Here is a 22,716-nt window from a genome sequence, read left to right as displayed (position 1 = left end):
CATTCTAGCGGAGAGAGTCCTCTTCTAGAATTTATAATTTTTCTCTAGATTAAAATAGATTTGTTTTGAAAAATATGGTGGGAGATGAAAACTATCGATTTTAGGTGAGTTAAAATTTCAATCCTTATAAAAGAGAAAACATAATTCTAAATCAAATTTTTATTTTTTATTGTTCTATATATATATATATATATATATATATATATATATATATATATATATATATATATATATATATATATATATATATATATATATATATATATATATGGTCTAAGATCAAAGGGAAATAAATTTATTTTCATATAGTTTTGTGGTGGGAACTAGACCCCTAATTTTCAATGTTTTTCAACACCTAAAAAATTAATTATAAAAATTAGGAAAATATATGAATTCGTATTCCAAATGATTATTAAAAATTATAATACTAAAACACATCCATTTCTACACATTTCATTAGTTTACTTCATTTCCAAATTCAAAATAATAATATCAATTTTATGTCATTGAAGGTGAATAGTTATACTTTTGTTAGTCTTTTCCTTTACAAAAGGGTGACACATATTTGTGCTTTTACTCATACATATAATATCTTCTTACATCATGTATCATAATAACCTTTTGTAGTTTCAATGATAGCACACTTGTTGAATCTCATTTCATAGAAATACCCAGAATAGCATGAAACTGAGGTGGAGGACAAGTGTCACACATCACCAATTGAACATTTCTTACCTCTACTCCTTAATGCTCATATTAGGGTTCTAAAACTTTTCTTTCTAAACTATTTGACACAACTAAAAATGAATACATGGTCTCTTTTTTATTGCTAGTTTGCTCCCAATCTCCTTAAAATCGCTTTGAAAATTGTTCAAATGGCTTTGTTCTCTCTAAATTTGAACTCTAAATTTGAATGCAAGGTATGTAAATTATCTTCAAATTATCAATATATACCTCCATTCATTCATGCTAGATTTCCATTAATGTTTTGTTATTTTTTAGGTGGAATCTAGTTGTCTCTGTCGATATAGATACTTTTGAACTCAGTCTCCACTATACAACTCAGCCAATTCCATCTAGCATGGCCTGTACATTAGTGTTACACTAGGGTACTTAGTCCATATTATAGTGCCTAGTTAATATAGAAATTTTTATTGATGTTTGACACTCGTTGTGGAAATGATTCTTTTGCATTTCTTGTTTCATAGATTTTTCTCTTATGCATAGTTTCTCAAGAAGATATGAAATTTTGCACATATTATGTCTAGAAGTAATGTAAGGTAAATCATTATTTATATAGCTCCTTACGTATATTTCTTGATTAGTTTGAGATGACACAATCACCTCCTCCATTGGATTGGGTGACCTTGACTTCATTTTATCCACTATTTTCTTCTACCTTTTTCTTCTAGGTTTGATTCATATCCTTCTTTTTCCTTTTAGCATCCACTTTGTCTTTACCCTTGATGTGTTCATTATTTGGTATAGGTGTTTGGGTTCTATATTTCTTTCTCACATTTCCAATATTGTGACAATTATAACAAACTTTCTTATGTGCATTCTTGTTTGTCTAGTAGGATTTTTCATGTGATCTAGATTCATATGGTCTATGTCAAAACCTTTGACAATTGTAACAATATCCCTCAAAGATAGGTGTATTCTTATTCTTGTTCTACACTAATGTATTTGATGTCCCTTCTTCTTGAAATAAAAATAATAACTAGTAAATTTAGATTTAGGGTTTTTCATACTATTTTTGTTTCTGCAAATGTTTGAAGTGTGTCCAAGTTTACCACAGTAATAGAAAGTGGGTTTTCCTTACAATTTTGCATTCCTTATCTCTCCACTCTTGGATTGTTCTCCTTCTTTAGTAGATGAATGTTTCTTTGTATGTCCTAGTCCAAAGGTACTACCAGATGACTTAGGTGATTTCATCACTTTTTCAAAGTATCTTAATGCTTTACTAGGCTCGTTCATTCTTTCCTTAATTTCCTTCTTAGATCTTAACTCATTCCTCTATAGGCCAATTTGTGATCTCAGATTTTCTATCTCCATGTCTTTCCTATTCAATTCTTGATTTGCAAGCATCAATTGATTCATCATGCCTAGCTAAGTGTTTGTAATATTTTGCACATTAGATTACCTTTCTTCAAGTTTGATAGTCATTTGTCTCTTGTCTTCCACAACTACAACCTTTTCTTCTTCAACTTTCTTCTTTTGTTTAGTCACTTCACATAGCCTTACTGACTAAATTTTATGCTCTCTTTTCAAACCTTTGACCTCTTTTTTAGGATATTATTCTTCTCTAGTAGATCTATAATGGATACATCACTCTCATTAATATTTCTAGCACTGTTTAAAAATCCTTGTGTGTCAACTTCTTGAGAAAGTGTGTCATTCTATTGAATGGACATATCCTTTCTCATTTATAAGGGATTTTCTTAGTTCATCTCTTGCTAGTTCAAGTTGCTGTAGTATGAGATGGATGTCAATCACTTGATTATCAATAACCATTCCCAATTTTTAAGCCTCCATCTCCAAGATCTAATCTCATAATCTATTAGACTTCCTTCAGGAGAATCTTTCTTTGATATTAATTATTGGAAGTTTAATTGGGAAACTAAGATACTCATTGTGGGGAGTGAATCAAGATCTATAAAAAATTTATCCTTGAAAAAAACTTTATTTCATAAACATATTGATCTTCTCATATCTAGTTTATGCTTAACATAATATGTAAATCAAATGTTGTAATAAGTAAATCTACCTATCTATCACCTGGATGAAGCATACACACATAACACAAAGTATTTGGTTACCCAGAAACCCTCCAAGGTGACGCTAAAACTGGGGTGGGGATGACACTCACAAATCTTCACTACTGTTGACAAAGTTAACCTGTTAGGGTCACAATTTTGATCGCTTATGATGATCTACCCTATGAGGGGTTTGCCCTACTAAAGGCACTTAAGACTATTAGGTCTTACCTTTTTAAAGGATTTTCCACTTACAATGAAGTAAGAACTCTATTAGAATATTTATAAAGGTCTGTTAACACCACTCTATCAAAAGATTTTCCCTGATTCAATTTGTAAAAAATTACTTAATACTTGATCCTTTCAATTTTGTACTATAATTTTTGATTATAGATCTCCTCCTTTCAACCTCTTATCTAATGTCCAATCTAATATAGCTTTTCTCAATCCATCACTACTTCATTAGGTTGTTATACTCTATTCTTCACTACTCTTTCATGCATGCAACATCCAAAACTTAACTTCTTTACTTCCTTCACACACTTTGCAATGTCTTTCATGATAAATCAATTCTCTACATAAAATAGGGTTTGGATCTTCCTATTTAAAGACTTCTGTGAACTCTTCTAGATGCTTCCCCTTTTTTCCTCTTCACCTGATTGGTTGTTCATTGCTCATAGGGATTGATGATTCATGTAAAAATGTGTAAAAATATTTGTAACAAACTCTACAATTGTTAAATATCATGTCCATGTTAGCTTGAAATGGTTTACCTCAAAGTTTGTATCATTCTAGACTTTAATATTCACTATGTGTTACTCAACACATACTATTTTTTATACTTAGTTGTATAATTGTTCTTCATTATGTTTCTCATCCTTAATCATATTTGGTTTATGCTGAAAATACTCAATGACCAAAGACTTTCTCGGCTCCTATAAAGATTGAGATATACATAATTATTTATAAGTCTTTACATCACTCAACCTATATAGAGTAGCTCAGTCCTAGTGATGAGTGTCTAACTTTACCCTATATATGAGTAAGTGTTTGACACTAATAAACAACAAGACTTAGAGATATCAATAGTGTTTTCATTCTTTAATCTATTGAGAAGTGTTTCTATTCTTTTCCTTGTTTATCCAACTTGTTCTTTTGATGTAGCATGTGTTATTGGTCATAATTCAATATAAAAAACATTATATGTATACAAAAAAATTCCATCTTGAGGTAAATCATTTTTTATTTACTAATAAAATATTACTTAACTTTTATTTATTCATCTCAAAATCACTTTGACAAAGTTGTCTAGCCACTTTTAGGTAGATATGTCATGACTCTTTTTTAAAATAATTGACAAGAGAAAAATGATTATTTTTTCTAGATATAATTACATTTTTGTGTATTGATTAAAGAAACAACTATATGATAATTGGTTTTGGTTGATCTAATTATTATCAATACATTTTTTCATTGACCTAATGTTGGATATTGAGAGGAACCTATTTTGTCAATTGAGAAGCTTTAGTAGACTCAATAAATCTCACAAGTCATTGCAATTATTATTTTTATGTGTTAAGCTTGAGAAGATTCAAACACAAACCTTCCCACATGAGAGGCTCACAAGTTACTATTATTATATGCTCTTGCCTAAATTTTTTAAAATTTTATTTTAGATTTAATTATTATTATTTTTTTAAATGGCATAAAACTTAATTGTGGACATTCCCATTTAGTTAATATGTTTATTTGTTGGATTTTCACTACAATGGTCTATGGGTACAAGAAGTTGAGTAGTTTAATTGGAGATTTAGAAAGTGTTCAAGATGGAGGAAAAATATTATTACATACAAAAATATCCATTTTTTTGTTAATGCATCTCTAATTTCTATTATACATGTTAATGAATTGTAATATATATATTTATGCTTGTTTTAATTTGAGTTTTTAAAAATTTAATAGAAATATGTCAGGAATTATTCTTCATGCATGCTTCTATTTTATCATCTCACTAGACAATTTTTTTTCTTTCATACAATGTAGATAAAGATCCTATAAATTAGAAAATATAATCCTTTTTCCAATTATCTTTTAATTAGTAAAGAATATTAATAATGTAAAACAATGAATTTAGATTCCTTTTTGAAGTGTGGCATAGTTTAAGCCCCTTTATGGTAGCTATTTTCAATTTAGATGGATTTTAAAAGATATTTGTTTTACACAATAAAGACTACAATTTTATGTTTTCCTTGTCACTAGTTGCTTATTTCCTCTTTACTTCATTTTAAAAGTGACATTTATTGATAGTTGTTTGCCTATCTATTTTAATATGTTATTTCATTTTGTTAAAAATAACAATATTATCATTGTAAATATATGATTTCTACTATTTTTTTAACAAATGACATGCTTACCCATCCATGGTTATAAATATAATTTTGTTACAATTTAATGAATCTAGTAATAGAATTTAACAATTGTAGGATTTGGGGAGTGTTATAGGGAATAACGACACCAAAATCCTTGGGTTGGTGAAAAAGATGATAGATGGTAAACTAAATACACAATCTGACGACATTGAGCTTAGGTTGGACTTGACTACCAAGGATAAAGGGAAACAAGAGGAAGCCTATGGGTGGGCCTAGCAAAAGAGCAAGGAGAAAATTGAACAAGAAGAAAGCGATTGTTGTGTTGAAGAAAATTGAGGAGGGCCCACAGGTAGTTGAGATCTAGGTGGCCAAACTTCAAAAGGAGTTGTCTTACTTTCAGATCTCTATTACTTATTTTTGTTTTTTTGTTTTTTTTTGGTCTCCTATTTATAAAGTGGAATCCTTTTTCTAGCATAGTTCCATCTTTGGACTCGATCATTTGTATTTTGTAAGTTGATACATTTGAGTTTCTAGTCCACCTTCTTTTACATTAGTAAAAAAAAAAAATAGTAATAAATTAAATTGAACTCAAAGAAAACTTTAATATGTAAATAATGTTCAATCTTTTTTTTTTTGGTAGGGTAATTTTTTTTTTATCCCAAAGAAGCATTCATTGTATTGAGATCAAAGAAAGTATCTCTATAATATTAATAGAGGTCACGACTATCCTACTACAAAAAAATGATGTCTCTTATCAAGGAATGCAATTTGACATGAAGAGTGTGATAAATACAGTTAGTGTTATGTGGATAAACATGTTTCACTCCATTACAAAATAATGACAACTGTGAGTAAATCCAAGAAAAATGAAATATATCTAACCATAAAAGAATTAAATAAACATGTACTTGGATTCATTGAAAATTTATTTCAATAAAATTTATTCAAATATACTTCTTTAATTTTTAGATATTATATTTGATATAACATGTCAACAATTTTATTTTTTATCTTTAAGACAAATCATCAAAGAAAAATTCAGCTTGAAGACAAGTCATTACCCTATCTATAGTATTCCATTTTACAATTTTCTCTCATGTTATAAGACATAATAATATATTATGATTGTAAAGATTTGATTTCTTTCATTTTCTTATGATAAATAACACACTTTCATAACTATTTCATTGCAATTGAAAAAAATAGTAATAGATTGTATTGCAGTCAAAGAAACCATTCTCAATATGTGAATAGAGCCCAAGCTAATCCTTGTTTATTTGGTATGTTAATTATCATTATATGTTAAAGAAGCCATAGAATATATTGAGATCAAAGAAGACATTTCTATAATACCAATGGAGCTTACCATTATCATTGTTTATTTTTTTCTTTGATTTACCCTAAGATACTACAAATAATTTATGTCTCTTATCATGGAAAACAATTTGACTTTAAGAATCTATTTATGTAATTAAATTCAATTAACATTATCTGGTACCATACAAGAACTTGACACTTCATTAAGATATAACCATATCTATGATTACACCTAAGAGAAAACTCAATATTACTATCTATAAAAATAAAATAAACAAGTATTTAATTATGATTTAATTTGGAATGGTAGATTATAGATAGTCTTAATTAAAAATAGATGTCAATATAACTTACTCAAATAATTTTTTTTAATTTGGAGATATTATCAAAGATTTAACATGTCAACGAAAATTTGTAAGATTTTTAATAAAATTATTGACTTTTCTACTCACCTCATGCTAGTGCTTTATAAATTTTACAATTGATGTAACTATTCAACCTCTATTACAATCTTGAAGTAAAATTTTCAAGTTGTCTACTAGAATTAATAGACCACTAACTATAACAAACAAGTTTCATAGTAGAAATGCAACTTCAAGATAATTTCATCAAATTTTGATAAAATTATATACACAAATATGCTATTCTATTAATAAGATGTAAATTTAATCAATATATCTTTGATGCATGTATAATTTGCATTGTGTGTGTATATATATATATATATATATATATATAGTTTTCGTATCAGTCTAATCTTGCAGTTCCTTTTAATTTGAACATTAGAAACTTTAAATTATAAAAATTAATTACATTTAACTTTATTCGTCAATAAACATTCAGATAGACAAAATAGAATTAATGATATACCTTAATGGTAAATCGTGCTTCAATATCCCGAATATCACATTTTTAAGAAATCATTTCAACATACAAATCAAATTGTTAGTGTATCAATTATGATCCAACTTTTCAGCGTAGCTGACAACCTGGAAATCCAAATGATGAAAACTACATGATGGGAAATTTGCATACCATGATAAGATTAACATCCCCTCTATTGGCTTTCCTCCGTTATCATAGTAGCTATCATTGTATTTCACAATTCAAGGATTTAACATTGTTGGCTGATTGCCTTGTGATTAACGAACCGATGTTATTCAGATAAAAAGATCAATGAGATTTAGAACAGGTGATCCAGTTGAAGTTTGCAGTGATGAAGAAGGTTTTAAGGGTGCCTGGTTCCCTGGAACTATAGTTAGGAAGGCTGGTTTAGGATTCCTTGTTGAATTTAGAGATTTACTGACTGATGATGGGAAATCTAAACTCAGAGAAAAAATTGAGGTGGATGAGATAAGGCCTCAGCCTCCTGATATGAACAGAGGACATTTTGTGATAGATGAAAAAGTCGATGTATATGATCAAGATAGTTGGTGGGAAGGAGTAATAGGAGGTGTTCTAGATGACAATAACTACGTCGTTTGTTTCACCCAGTTTGGTGAGAAAGATGAATTTAATGCATCTCAACTTCGTCTTCATCTGGACTGGATAGACGACAAATGGCTTCAGCCTTCACAGGTATAATTTTATATAAATTAAAACTGTGCTTCCTCCTTTAACATTCGGGTTGCTTTACAGTTTACTGCTTTACTCATTTCATTTCTAGCTTCCATGGCATATGTTCTATCGTTTTCTGTGATGTTTTGCCTATTTGGGTTGGACATTTTCAGGGATTATAGTTTTGGACTTTTTCAAATCAATAAGTTGGGGGTTTGGAAAATTTTCAAGCCCAAAGTGGGGTTTTGGATACCCTTAAACATTCTTTCAATGATATGCAGCACGTACAGAGCAAAATGTATTAGCTTTAAAGTATTTTTTTTTCTGTGTGGGTTCATTTGACTCTTTTACTGTCTGTGGGTTGGTTGAAATTTGATGGTCTTCACGAAAAGTAGTTCTTAATTTTCCTTTTAATGCCACAATTTAGACGGTTAAGCACCTTCATGGCTTGATATGGACAACCAACGAGAGAAAATGAATTCTGTGTAAATGGGAATTATTTCTGTCAATTATAGAGCTTTGATAGTTAATCCCTTGTAAGCATTATCTTATAAGGGAGACATTTTTTATGATTTTTCAACATTCCCATATGTGGACCTTTATCCTGTGTGAATCCTTTTCTTGAGTTATCTTAAATATCATCAGGGAGTGTGTTCCAACTTCCATTACAGAGAAATTCAGAACAACCATGAAGTTTGAACATGCATATTCAAATGTGGACAGTGTTAAATTATCTCTATTTGAGCTAAATACAGTTTATGCTAGGAAATCATATAATCATAAATTTCTGTCTTAATAAATTTTTGCCCCTCTTTTTACATATAATCATAAATTTCTGTTGCTAAATCAGTGTTCATGATCTGTCAAGTTGTTAAATATCGTACAATTGGATACTTGTAGTACATAATACTTTGGGATTGAACACTGTTTTTCTGTATTGTATATCTAACCTTAAATCTAAGGAGTTATAATGTAAACATATTAATCTGCCTAAATTTGGGACCTTTTTTTCCTACTATAAGTAATTAGAAAATTCTTCTATACCCACATTGCTGTGCCTCAAAATTTATCATTTAAAGTTTGAATGGGTTCACTGTTCTGTGCATTAGGGTGAGGCAACAATACATCATCCTGTGCCCTGTCCAAATTGTCAGGAGAACATTGATCCTGTTCATCCAAGGCCCAAAAGAAGATCTTCTAGGCTGAACAAATACCAGAATAAAACCTACAGTATTGAAATCCCATCAGAAGATGAGGCAGATCCACCATCTGTATCTTTACAAAACGCAAGAATTGAATTGAGTGAGAAATCAGGAAAGAGAAAAGTGGATACTGATGACCAGTTGCATGATGCTTTTGTTGAAACAAAGAAAATGGAAGTAGGAGGAAAGGATGTAGAAAGTGCAGAGACTGTATGTACATGTAAGAGGCAAATTATTAACTTGTCCAAGTCACATGGAGAATATTCAATAGATGCCGAAGTTACACTTTCTGAGGATATGGAGAAAACTACTGAGCATCCTATTAATAGTCCAGAGATAAGTACAAATGCGGATTTGAAAAAGATTGAGCTTCATGCATATCATTCACTTCTAAAGGCATTGTATCTTCAGGGAAATCATACTTGGGAAATTGAAGTTCTTCTTACAGATCTTAGAGAAGTGTTACATATTACTGATGAGGAGCATGCCACCCAGCTCAGACACATCATTTCTTCTCACCGTAAGTGAGATGCTCTGTTCTGTTCTTGCTAAGGTTTCTATCCAAATATGTATTATCTTTTTTATGCTTATGCTATTTAGTCAATTTCCTAGATCTCCAGTCATGCCTGTACCATATACAGCTCTTATATGACTCATTTTCAATAGAGTCCATGAACAAAATCTCAAACCACTCTATAGTTAACTCTACTATGTTCTTGTTCTATGTTTTAATCCTGTCTATAGTTAAGGGTGGCTTTCACTTTTGTTTTGATGAGAATCGATTGTCTTGAAATCTAATGTTCCCAAATATCCTTTGAAATCACAGTACTTATGATCTGTGAATTGTCTTTTACCAGGTCAGATACTTTCGTTCTTCTACTTTAAAAAGGACATTTTGATATGGTTTAAATTTGTTGTTTTTAAACACTGCTTTAAGAGGAACCAACATCTGATTTTAACTTTCATAGGTGTGAATTGCATCATGGTTACAGGGTGTAGTCGATGCATTCTCTTTCTTAACCTTTCAACCTGGTTGTTTGTAAATATTAAACTTTATTTAATAAATTCTAGTTGACGTTCTTCTAAAATGACAGTCTTGATTATTCGGCAGTAACCTGAAATATGTGGATTATGTCGTTTAGAGTACAAGTTACATATTTAAAAATTATAAGAGAATAGTTATTGTCGATCTTTCTAAATTTGTTAAAAATATAATTTTGTAATGCTAAAATTTGTGTTATTATAAAATAACAATTTTTTTTTTTTTTTAAATTATCATCTTTATGGATTTTCATAGCTTAATCTTATCATAAACTGTTTAAAAAGATTTTGTACACATTTCTGTACATAGACCCTACTACAACATATATTTCTATCAGAGAATAGTTTGATTCTACCGACATTTCTGTAGCAATTTATTCTGTATGTATTTCTGATAAACATTTAAACATGTCAAAGAATCATAACAAGTAATTCTAGAGTTTGTTCTAGTCGATAGCAATGAGGAACCAAAATATAAAGTATAATAATTTCGAACTTTGCAATTTTAACAACGTTATCTGTGTTCTCTTCCAAATGTCTAATTTTCTTCTTTTGATTTTTCAAAAAATTATAAAAATGATATTAATTTTCTGGATTCATTTTTGTTTACATGTTTATACCCATTCATTGAATTAATACTAGAGCAAAATAATTTATCTCTACATATAAGTGATCTTGTCCACTCTTAGACTTTATATGTTTTTATCTTATAGATGGTTCATTGTTGATTTTTTCACATTTAGATCTATATTTTTTATTTGCTACATTGGATCTTACTTGGAGTTATGCGTCTAATTAAAGCTGTATTTAAGCAAACTAAATTTCTAGCATTAATTTCTAAATATAATAAATCTAGAAGTCTTTAATAGTTTTTAAATATATCTATATATTATAATTTATATTATATTTTTAATTTCATGGGTCACTTCATATTCTAAGTATCATTCTAAGAGACACGCTTATCTAAAGCTTATGTTATGGTTTTCTAATCTAGTGGTTCCAAATATTTCAAATGTTCATTTTGATGTGAGTCGTAATACCTACATGAAGTAGAAAATTCATCACTTGTGTATCAGTAAACTTCCACCTCTTTTCTTAGTTTATCTATTTTTCCTCATTTTTTCTATACATATACTCTTATTCTACTTGTCGTAGGCTAGAACTATTGCATTCACTTTGCAAGATTACTCAATTAGTTTAACATTAATCCACCAATCACAAACAATGATTTTTTAATTATTAAAATATTTCTAAAGCTTTGGAATTAATTTATAAATTTTATATTTTATAAAAAAATTATGATTGGTTGAATAGATTTTGTGTTATAGGAGCCCTTTTTTCGAAGGTTCTCCATATTGCAATATTTTCGGCATAAAATTATGATAGAGAACATGGTTAATATAAATTGTGAATTTATTTTGAACAAAATCAAATAGTATATTGAATTAATATGATAATTACTTTTTCTCCACATTTAACCTCTATTCAATATTTTTTACTAAATACTAACACTACATTTTACTTTTTATAACACACTCATCCTAAATTCTGAAACAAATCCTAATTATATTTAAATATCCAAAATATTCAAATAAAGAAATCAAATGCAAAACCTAATTTTTTCTATGACTCATTTATTTATATTGTTATATCATTATTTTAATTAGTGTAGTTTTATAAAGAAAAATCAAAATTATATTGTAATTTATTTATTATAAATAATTTTTTTACTATTAAGGAAAGTACATAATTAATTTTGCAAAGATCAACCAATTATATTTAATTATTTTTACCTTATTTAAATATTTCTAAAGTTTATATATTTTTAATCAATTAAAAATATGCCTAAAAATAAATTACCTCAATTATAATTTCTCAAGTGTTATAGGACCCCTTTTATCAAAGCTCGTCCATATTACGTTTATTTTGGAGAATAAACATTATAATAAAATAATAATAATCTATTAATTATAAAACTATTAAAAAAGAACACCTAAAAATTATTGTTAATGAATTTATAAAAGGGTAGTGAATTTTTTTAAGTAAATTCAATTCACACTTATAAAATCTATTTATCTAAACTTTACCACCACCTTTGTTTCACTATTTTATAATAAAATTATAAAGGCATTCATATGAAATTATATAAATGTAATTTATTAAAAGTGAGTCAACAACTTACCTTTCTCAAATTATAAAATTAATTTACCTACTTATAATATATTAAATCAAGTTTGTAAAAAATAATAATGTACTTATCTACTTATAACATATTAATCAAGTTTATAAGCACATGTAAAATAATTTAAAAATATAATTAATCTATTATTTATATAATACAATAGTATTAAGTATAACAATCTATTCTTTATATCTTTAAAATTACAATTATATAATAAACATTATCTATATATTACATATTTATTTTATTAATTGTAGCTATAATGACAAGTACATGCCACTATGTGATGCTTGTTTTTATATTATAACATTACTTCTACTATTATATCCCATTCCTTACCCTTAATTGTACTACTATAACTCTTAAAAATATTTAAATCTTTCTACCATCTTCATCTCATTGCACATCCTACCTCATAATAAAAAAATTCTATCATATTGTTATATCTCGGATAATTGTTTATACATTTACTATCTCTCAAATAGTATTACTCAACTAGCTATAGGCATGCAGCCACTCTTATCATTTGTGTAGATAATAATTATATCAGCGCACTGTACGTTTGAGCATCCCTCATTCCATGCCTCCATGATACATATTAATAAATTTAATTATATTACTGCCTCAATTCCTCTTTTCAAACCCACTACTTATTTTATTCTTAATATAAATCATATTCCCAATTACGCTCACCCTGGTGCCTATGAACATTTTGTACTCGCCATTCTATCTCTACCATGTAGGCACTAACTAGGTAAACATGATTATCATATGTGAGACGTCTCCTTTACTTATATATTTTGTGCACCCACATCATTAAGAAACTGTAATTCAAATGATTACCTGAATAGACATTTAAGGTACTAGTTATCGTATATACATATTTAATGAAGATAGGTGATAAAATAAGCTACTTATAATGATTAAAAATAATTAATTATATTTAACATTGTTATATATATTTTATTATAGATCAATAAATTATTTTTCATTAAGAAGTAAAGGAAGGGTTCTTATAGAAGAACAAATCAAAATACAAACTAGTACCGTTATAGTCAACCAGCTACCTAGCACAATACTAATTATTATTGATTATAGATTAATATATTGTTATTATAGCTTAATGTCATTATGGGTAGAATATTTAGTATTGTATTCCTATTTGAATGTTTGTGAAGAGCACATGAGAATACATAAAGTACTATCATGAGATTTAATTCTTCATGTACTGAATTATTATGCCCTTCCATGATATTAAGTTAGAACACATCATGGTTAAGTTACTAAGATAATTGCATATTTTATCCATCTTATTGATAGCTTAGCAACTTATATGAATATGTGTATACATGAAAATAATATAAGCTAGCCTATTTTTAGGAAATTATTACATATATATGTTATGAACAATTATACATTGTTTTTGTGTGAGATCATTTTTCTTTCTTCTTAAATGAAACGAAAGACCAAAATTGTAACGAATGTAACTATATTGTTCTTCTTTGCAAACAATCTTGTATATGAATATAATATGGTAAAAGTACAAACATATGGCAGTTTTTAATACAGAAAAAGTCTTAAAAGGAAAGTTGTTCAATTTCAATGATAGAAAAGTGATATTTATGTCAGGAATTTGAAAATGAAAAAAATTAATGAAACATTTAGAAATGGATGAAGTCTAGGATTATTATTTTGAATAAGAATTGGTGTATTTTTTTCAGATTTTAAAAATATTTTAAAAATCATTTTTCTAATAGATGATTTACCTTATTCTTGTTGTCCAAATCAACATCATCTCGACTAGTAAAATACATCTACTTGTATATTTTTGAATTATAATATACTTTGTCTAGTTAAAATGCTATATAATCTATATGAACATATTCTTGACTTTGAGGTCCACAAAATATGCGTTTGTTATTTAAAATATCTTTAAAAAGAGTAGGAGTTATTTTAACATCACTTTTCTAAAATAATAATATTTCCTTAGCAATGAGAGTGCAATTGCTATAAAATATGTTGTTAATAGATATTTCTTATTGACAACATTGGATAACTTATATAACTTAGCTAGAATGAATACAACTAGACCATATGTTTGGGAAAATTTGATTTTGAGAGAAATACTCAAATTCAGCTATGCTGATAAGTCATCCTAAAAGGTCACACAATTATGTGATTTTACCCAATAATATTACTTCATAAATGAAATATAATATTATTTAATATGTACAATATATTTGTAGTTTAAACAATAAACTGAAATTGAAAGTTTAAAATTTAAACCAAGTTTACCTTTCATTTTAGTCTAATAAAAAACCCAACTCAACCAATTTGGGTTAGATGTAAATATAGGCATCATTACAGTTATAGATATGGAGAAAAATATTAATTACACATCTTTGTCTTCACCCTCCACTATAATAGCATATCTAAAGAGGCTTTTTTGTCACTCCTCCAAAGGCCTATGTTTTCCCTTTAATATTTCAAATTTTATCTTGTCTCCTTTAGAAGCCATTCATTTTCTTATCCAAAGAACAACCTCTTAAAAATTGGCTTTATGTATTGATGTTGTTGGTCAAGTAAAAAGCATTGACAAATGAGTGTCAACACAGTTGACCATTTTCATCATATATGCCGAGTATACAATAGATGCCGAGCCAAAATTTTGATAGGTGCCAAGTCACAGTTAGTGCCGAGCATATTATAGTATAGTACGTGGTGAGTGATCCAGGAATTATTCATATGCTGAGTAATAGAATCATTCAAGTGTTGAGCAAACCAGGAAACATAGTTGATATTGAGTAATCCAGAAATAGTGTGTGCTGAGCATCAGCAATACTTCATGTGTTGAGAAATGCAAAATCAGCATAAGAGTTTGTACATGCACAAACTAAGATGCAAAACCATTTTTGGAACCGACTTAGAGAAATTTAGTAGGAGAAAAAGGATAAGGATGAGTCATTTCCATTCCCTATGAAATCTGCATGCAACCAATTAGAAAAATGCTGAAGGCATACAACCAATAAGAAAAATGAAAAGTATGAGCAAGAATTTGAGATTCAATTTGGATTGTAGATCCATACCTAATCCTAAGTCTTCGTATTCTTTCTAAGGAGAATGAATGCAAAAAGGGGAGAATATAGTGGAATTTCAACATGAAGAAAAAATACTTAGTTAAAGAGATAAAATTTATATATCAAGTTAATCAGAACAGAACAGGGGACATACTTAGAGATCAGATCTAATAGAGATCAGAAGAGAAAGAGCAGATCAAGTGCCTAAAACTAGCAATTCGAGATTGCATTCAATCAGGTTAAATGTTCTAACACTCTTTCAAAATTGTATTAGAGGATAAAATTTTATGGTGATAGGTTAGCTTAATAGCTACGTAGGAGAGCCTTTGGAGAAGGTCAAGAAAATCCTTTGTATTAGGTGGGTTTAACAGTCTTTATGTAAATCCTTTAACAGTATGACACTTCTTGTAAAGTGTTTGTAAATCCTTTCAATAAGTCACTATTAACATAGTGTAAAGCCTTTTACAGGGTAGGCCTTTAATAGGGCAAACCATTAGAAGTGGTTGAACTCATTGCTGTAGTAAAATTTTGTGGGTATCATCTCCACCCCAGTTTTACCTTCTTACTCCTGGAGGGTTTTTGGGTCACCAAAATCACTTGTATTATGTGTTGATGCATGTTCTCATTTTATGTTTATTTACTTGCATGAATGTTTATTCTAGTTAAATTTTGTTAAGGGGTTGAAAATAAAAATTGTTTACTTCTGATTCACCCCCCCCTCTGAGAAGTGCACTTCCCATTTGCACATTCAAACAATTGGTATCAGAGCTCCTGGCTCTCACAAGGAGAAGCCTAACAACTTGGAGAAAAAGGTCAAAAGATGGAAGTTTTCAAACTTGGGAAGATCATTGACAATAAGGTGATTGATGTGCAATTAGCTCTACACAAAGTAGAGGAAGCCAAGGAGGGACTGAGAAAATATTTGAAAAGAAAAAAGGAGATAGCCATAGCTAAAAATGACATTCACTACAAGGAGATTGACACCACACACATATTTTCTAAGGAATATTCCAAGGAATTTGATATAGCAATATCAGAACTAATGGAGAAAATTAGAGCACAAGCTAAAATAATTAGATTACTCAAGCTTGAACAAGAATCACAAGCCATATTTCTTTGTGAAGTAATTGAACAAAAGAAAAGAGTTATTGAAGATAAGGTCATGCTAGAAGATGACAAGAGAAATCTCATCAATAGGCTGGAAGAGAAGACAATTAAATTTGAAAAGATTTCAAACATGTAGTTAGACACCTTAAGTAAGATGATGAATGCTCATCATGAACTAAACATGAAAGATATTGAGATCTCCACCTTGAAGATACAAAATGAACAATTGCATAATGAATTGAATAGAGAAAAGGAAATAATGGAAAGTTACAACAAACCCAATGAGGCCATCAAATACTTTGAGCAATTGCTGAAATCATAAAGTGCTATTAATGACACTACAGGACTTGGCTACATCAGCACTGAGCAAGGAGAATCATCCAAGGCTGCAGAAGAAAGAAGCAACAAAGGTAAGAACACTAAACGTACTTGTCAACTCTGTGGTAAAAAGGGACATACCTCTAATTTGTGCCGAAGTAAGAGTAGTCATCAGCATGATAAGCCTACAAATGCAAATTTCTATCACAAGTGCAAAAAAGAAAGACACTAAGCACAAGACTATAGAACAAAGACCATGAGAACACCAAGATTTGAGGGTCACTACTACAACTACAAAAATTATGGACATAGAGCATCTGAATGCAGATCAAAGCCTATCTGGACACCTAATCAGCTTACAAGAAAAAACAACTATGCACATCACTACAATTGGGACTATAATACAAGGCAAAGTTGTCACTACTGTCAGGAATATGGTCATGTACCTTAAAATTGCATAAGAACACAATTCAAGGAAAAATACAATAGATGGTTGAGTCAAATTACTTGTTTTAGCTACTTAAAGACTGAACATGTTAGCAGGAACTGTCCAACAAAGGCCAAGGCACCCAAGACTAAGGTTAACAAAGGAAGAGAAAATTTTGATGTGGAACACATCAGGAAAGATATGAAGAAGACATGGTAGAAGAAAGGTGAATGTAGGACATCAAATGGAGAGATCACTTCACCCAAGAGGTCAAGTGATCACACCTCAACAAATTAAGCACTAGAAAGGCATATGGGGTTGATACATATAAAGATGTATCATAAATCAGCCCAAAAGGAACATAGGAACACTGCAAAGAAGAAATTTGCATAAGTAAATATGTCAGGATAAAAGTTGAAACATGATGCCGAGTTTCCTTTTGTTGCCTAGTAAAACTATAGTACATGCCGAGCTGAACAGTCTAGTAGCTGTCGAGTAAGACTTGCTAGTAGCTACCGAGAATTAACAAGATCAGTAGATGCCAAGTGAAATGAGATAGTAGCTGTTGAATGAATGAAATATAGTTGATGCCAAGTTGGAGAATCCTCTACAAGCTGAGTGACAGCTGTAAGCATGAAATCAATAAATGCTAGGTTTTAAGCCTAATAAAAGGTAAAAATCATATATTTTTTATCATATGAACAAAGAGCAAAGATGAGCAGAGTAATTAAGTGATTTTCTAGCCATCATAAAGCAATTTACAACAATTCAACAGCAACCCAACTTAGTTTCATCAATTTACCAAGTATTTCATTCAAGAGTCGAGTTACGCAATTTTGAAAAGTTAGTTTAAACAATAAACCCTAGTTCGGTTAAAGATGGTATCTAGTTCTAAATTTGCAAAGGAAAAGGAAGGATTGGAAATCCAACTAGTTAGGAATGAAGTTAAACAACTAGTGTTCAGACCCATCCCTAAAGTTGCCTACAAAAACAATCCCGTTGGTGCACTATCCATGATTCCTAATAAAGTGGTAATGGTTCAGGATGTAGGCAAATCCTATAACCGTAAGATAGGTACAATAGGAGATTTGGAGATTTTCAATGCATTTGATAAACTCTATAAAAATGGGATACTTAAAGACGAATTCTCCATAGTTGAGACGAAGAGTCTGACCAAAACCCTAGTTTTCCCCATTGTCTTTAAAATAGAATGGATACACATTGTGCTGAGCAGTATCCATGATGGAGCATTTTGGTTAGAAACTAGGCTAGTAAGGTTGATGAAGAAGACTATACATAGGGTTACTAGTATTCCAACCCTAGATCGGCCCAAAACCCTAAGGAGTGATAAGAGGTAGGAAATTTAGAAAAACACTGGTGCCAAGTGGAACAATAGGGGTATGACAATTGACACCATCAAAGACCCCTTACTACACTTTGCTGTGAGGATTATATCTCACAAATTTTATCAATCCAGTAGGTTAAACAGTGTACCTTGCATAGCTATAGATGTTGCCTACAAGCTAGTAAAAAAGGATCACACTTATGATCTTGTAGAATTGATGATGCAACAAATAAATGAAAATTTGGGACCCATAATGAAATCCAAAGGGGCTCAATGCAAAATTGGTGTAGTATTGATTTGCATGTTTTTCTACATTATGAAAGAATTCCCCTCTATAGGGAAGTTGAAATGGGATCCAAATAAGACAATTTTTTATTAGATAAATGGTTTCATTGATCAAATGAGTGAAAATATTGATGCCCAAATGACTAGCTATTTTGAGGATTTCAAACAATCCATGAAATAGAGAGTAAGAATTCTAGTCTCATTAGTGGAGCAATATGAAAAAGACATTTGTTTTCTAGTAGATATTGACTATACCTACATACAAGAAATCATCCCTAGAATCAGATGGCTTAGACCACTGGGCTATGAACTTGATGTGGATCAGGCATCAACAACTATTACAGCATTACTTGCGGAAGAAATTGATAAAACCGCAAAGCATTTTGGAAATCATGATGTTGTTAGATCATGGGTGATAATAGACCTCAAAATAGCCACAACAGTGAAGAAGAAAGATAAAATGGTTAAGAAGATCAAAAAGAAATTTGGGGCATAGATTGGAGAGATAGGTATTGTAGAAGAAGCAAAAGAAATAAGTGATGACAAAGAAGAAGATGACAATGAAGGAGATGAGCTTGACCAAGAGTCTCTACAATTGACTCAAGGATTAGGAGAAGATGAAGAGGAAGATGCAGAGAAAGAAGAAGCTCAGGAAACACCCATCAAAACCAAGGCCACCAAGAGAAAAGAAAAAGCACCACCTACTCCTCAGCCCAAGCCAAAGAAGGTGACAAAGCTTGCACCCAAAAATCCTACAACTAGAGCTACTACAAGGGCTACTACACAAAAGGCAAAGGATGAGACAACTAAGATGAAGGAATTCACCAAGAAGACTGAAGATGAGCCAAAGAAGAGAATAAAATTTGTGGCACAACCTAATTCAAAGGAAGAAAAGATAGAATCAGAAGACCACAGTCAATTTAAAGTGGTGAGTCATTCCCCAAAGTCTTCCATTGATAAATTATGTGCTAAGGTTAGGAATGGAGACTTAAATGATTTGAAGAATGTAAATTTTAGTAAGCTCACAAAAGATTAGCAGAATAAAATAGAGATATTTGTCTATAATATGATGGCAGAATATAAACATACACCTCTTGATTTGGATAGTTCATTGCCAAAGGAATTATATAAGATTGTAGAGGAAAAATGGCATTTTTGTCTACGAACTGAGAAAGAAATAAGGGAGTCTACCTTAGCAAGGATGTTGCTTGATTTGACTAAAATTCAAATAATAAATGTAGTCAAAAGGCACAATAGTAGATTTACTCCCAAATACAGTGCATTTAGTATTTTACAAAATAAAATTGAAGAGGTTGTGAGCAAAACCACAAAAGTGTGGAAAATTATTTACAAGAAAATTGATAATGTGTTTGATGAAGAATGTAATGCCCTGCCCGGAGATCCTTGGAAACAACGATGAAATACAAGCCAGAATATTTTTATTTTTTCAAGTATGAATGCACATGACAACATCATACAGGGATCACAAAGATCGCAACGGAAGACTTCACCACAATCCCGACAGCCAACTGATCTTTGAACGCCACTACCAACTGACACATGAAAAAAAGCCAACAACCACCACTAACAAGATGAGGGCACAAGAAATGACCACTCATCAACAAAACACCAAGCTGGGGTAAAATGCAGAATCCTGAAATTTGGCTAAGCCTGAAATCCTGAAGCCCTGAAAATTGGCTAAGTCTGGATTTTTGAAGCCTTGAAATTTCCTAGAATCCATAACTTATCTTCGAGAGGTCTGAAACGTATCTCAAAAGATTTGTCGCATATACTAAAATATATCTTAAGTATCTTTTACTTAAACGATATATTTTAAACCCCAAGAGACTAAAACAAAAACATGACAACTCGATTTCAAGAGAAACTGACAGAATTCAAAATGCAACAATGTAGGGTTGAAGAACGCCCAAAAGAGTATCCAAATCAACTCTCAAAAAGATCAGATCACGAAGAAAAGTGCCCACTGACGGCACGTGCAGGTCTTTTACAAAAATCGTGCGACACTTTTTACTAAGGGAGGGCGACACTTCTCCTTAAGGCGTGCGACACTCTTCCAATGTCGTACGACATTTCTCAAGAAGGCATGCAAAACTTTATAGGATCGTACGACACTTCTCAAGAAGGCATGCAACACTCTTCCAATATCATATGAAATTTCTCAAGAAGGCGTGCGATACTTTACAGTATCGTACGACACAATTTGTATGGGCGTGCGATACATTTTAAAGTGTCGCACCATGCTGAACAAATGTCACCCATAGAAAAAAAAAATGCTCCCAGAAGCAAAAAGGACCAAAATAGAGAAAAGAACCCCCACACCAGGGAGTACCAGATCTATGCGAATCGAGGAATGAATACTCAAGTGCAAGAACAACACAGAAAGAAGAACATATAACCATATAAACTAGAACAACAAAGAGCATACTGAAATAAACATCGCAGAGAGCTAGACAACCAAACTAAGTACGTGGTTCCTCCCATCTATCAATAGCATCATAAGACCATCATGGGTCCTAGCCATCCCCTGCGCGTAACATCCCAAGCCATCGACCAGATCGTCGATACTGTCGTAATAGGGATGTTACTACTAAAGACATGCAACAATATAAGCATAAGGAAATCTAACATGCTAGTGATAACACATAAGATAATCCTACAGTAGATAACATCATCTATCACATGCTAAACAATAGTAAGCAATAGATATACTACTAAAGAAAATCACATCATCTAATCATATGCTAAACATCATGATAAGGGAATGCGTCAAATAAAATAACATTATCTAAACATGATATATAAGCATGCCAATGAAAGCATAAATCACAAGAAAGCATACTCCGAAACTCGAAGTACCAAGTGAAGGCATCTAGCAATGGTCACACTAGGATAAAATATCATCTCTGTACATGATCCCTAGCAGTGGTGGAGGTAGCTATGCCTCCCAACCACGTGGAACCCGTAGGTTCACACCCGCCATGCTGATGGAGATAAAGATCCAACCACAAACACACATAAAGCACTACATCCATGGCTAACACTCATGCCAGATAGTACGATGGTTGAACCAAGAACCTAAGAGAATGCATGGAGTACAGGTCCTGGTCAGACACTCAAAAGGCTACTAAGTAGGGACTAACATTATGGAGAGTTGCTTGGCATCGAAAAGCCCAAGCTCGGATTGTGTAGCTCAACTCCCTCAACGGAAGGCCAATACACAAAAGTACCATTTTATTATCTTAAGTTTTATTACTAGTCACATATTTTGTTTAGTTATCACTTATTTAAAACTTCCTCTCCTCCACCAACCCTATGGGACTAAGGTCACCAGGCTGCGAGATAGAAGCCCCCTTCATATGCTACCCTACCCTACCCATGCTCATCTAATGACAAGTTCCCGTGGGCATGCATACTCCCATCCCAACCCCAATTATCATAACTTTTGAAAGTACCACAAAAGATCGAGCCTTACAAGTCACTCAAAAAATGTACGCAAAGTACTCATGTGTGGCGCACCACCATCATGAAGATCATAAAAAAAAGGATAGGAATGAGAACACAACAAAAAAAAAACACCCAACTGAAAGCAACACATGAAGGACAGATTCTACATGAATCCCAAAGCCAATAAAACCATACATCATAAGATCACTCAACCAACCTCAATTCGAGAGTATGGATTCTACATGAATCCCAATGATGCAACAAGACC

The 22,716-nt window shown here is 30.9% G+C and overlaps 1 protein-coding gene across 1 annotated transcript; it reads left to right on the top strand.

The window, feature by feature from the left end:
- Positions 1–7,612: 7,612 nt before the first annotated feature.
- On the top strand, positions 7,613–9,729 carry LOC149557738 (uncharacterized). The gene is made up of 3 exons (XM_089830435.1): positions 7,613–8,020; positions 8,081–8,311; positions 9,109–9,729. Exons 1-3 carry the CDS (start codon positions 7,619–7,621, stop codon positions 9,727–9,729), a joined length of 1,254 nt encoding a protein of 417 aa, XP_089686561.1. The 5' UTR covers positions 7,613–7,618.
- Positions 9,730–22,716: the final 12,987 nt, after the last annotated feature.

The sequence above is a fragment of the Cupressus sempervirens genome, chromosome 5 (genome assembly GCF_028749045.1).
Source record: "Cupressus sempervirens isolate cs-2001-9-10 chromosome 5, ASM2874904v1, whole genome shotgun sequence".
NCBI lineage: Eukaryota > Viridiplantae > Streptophyta > Pinopsida > Cupressales > Cupressaceae > Cupressus > Cupressus sempervirens.
The sequence above is the reverse complement of the archived record's forward strand: the minus strand, read 5'-3'. Positions and strand labels throughout refer to the sequence as shown.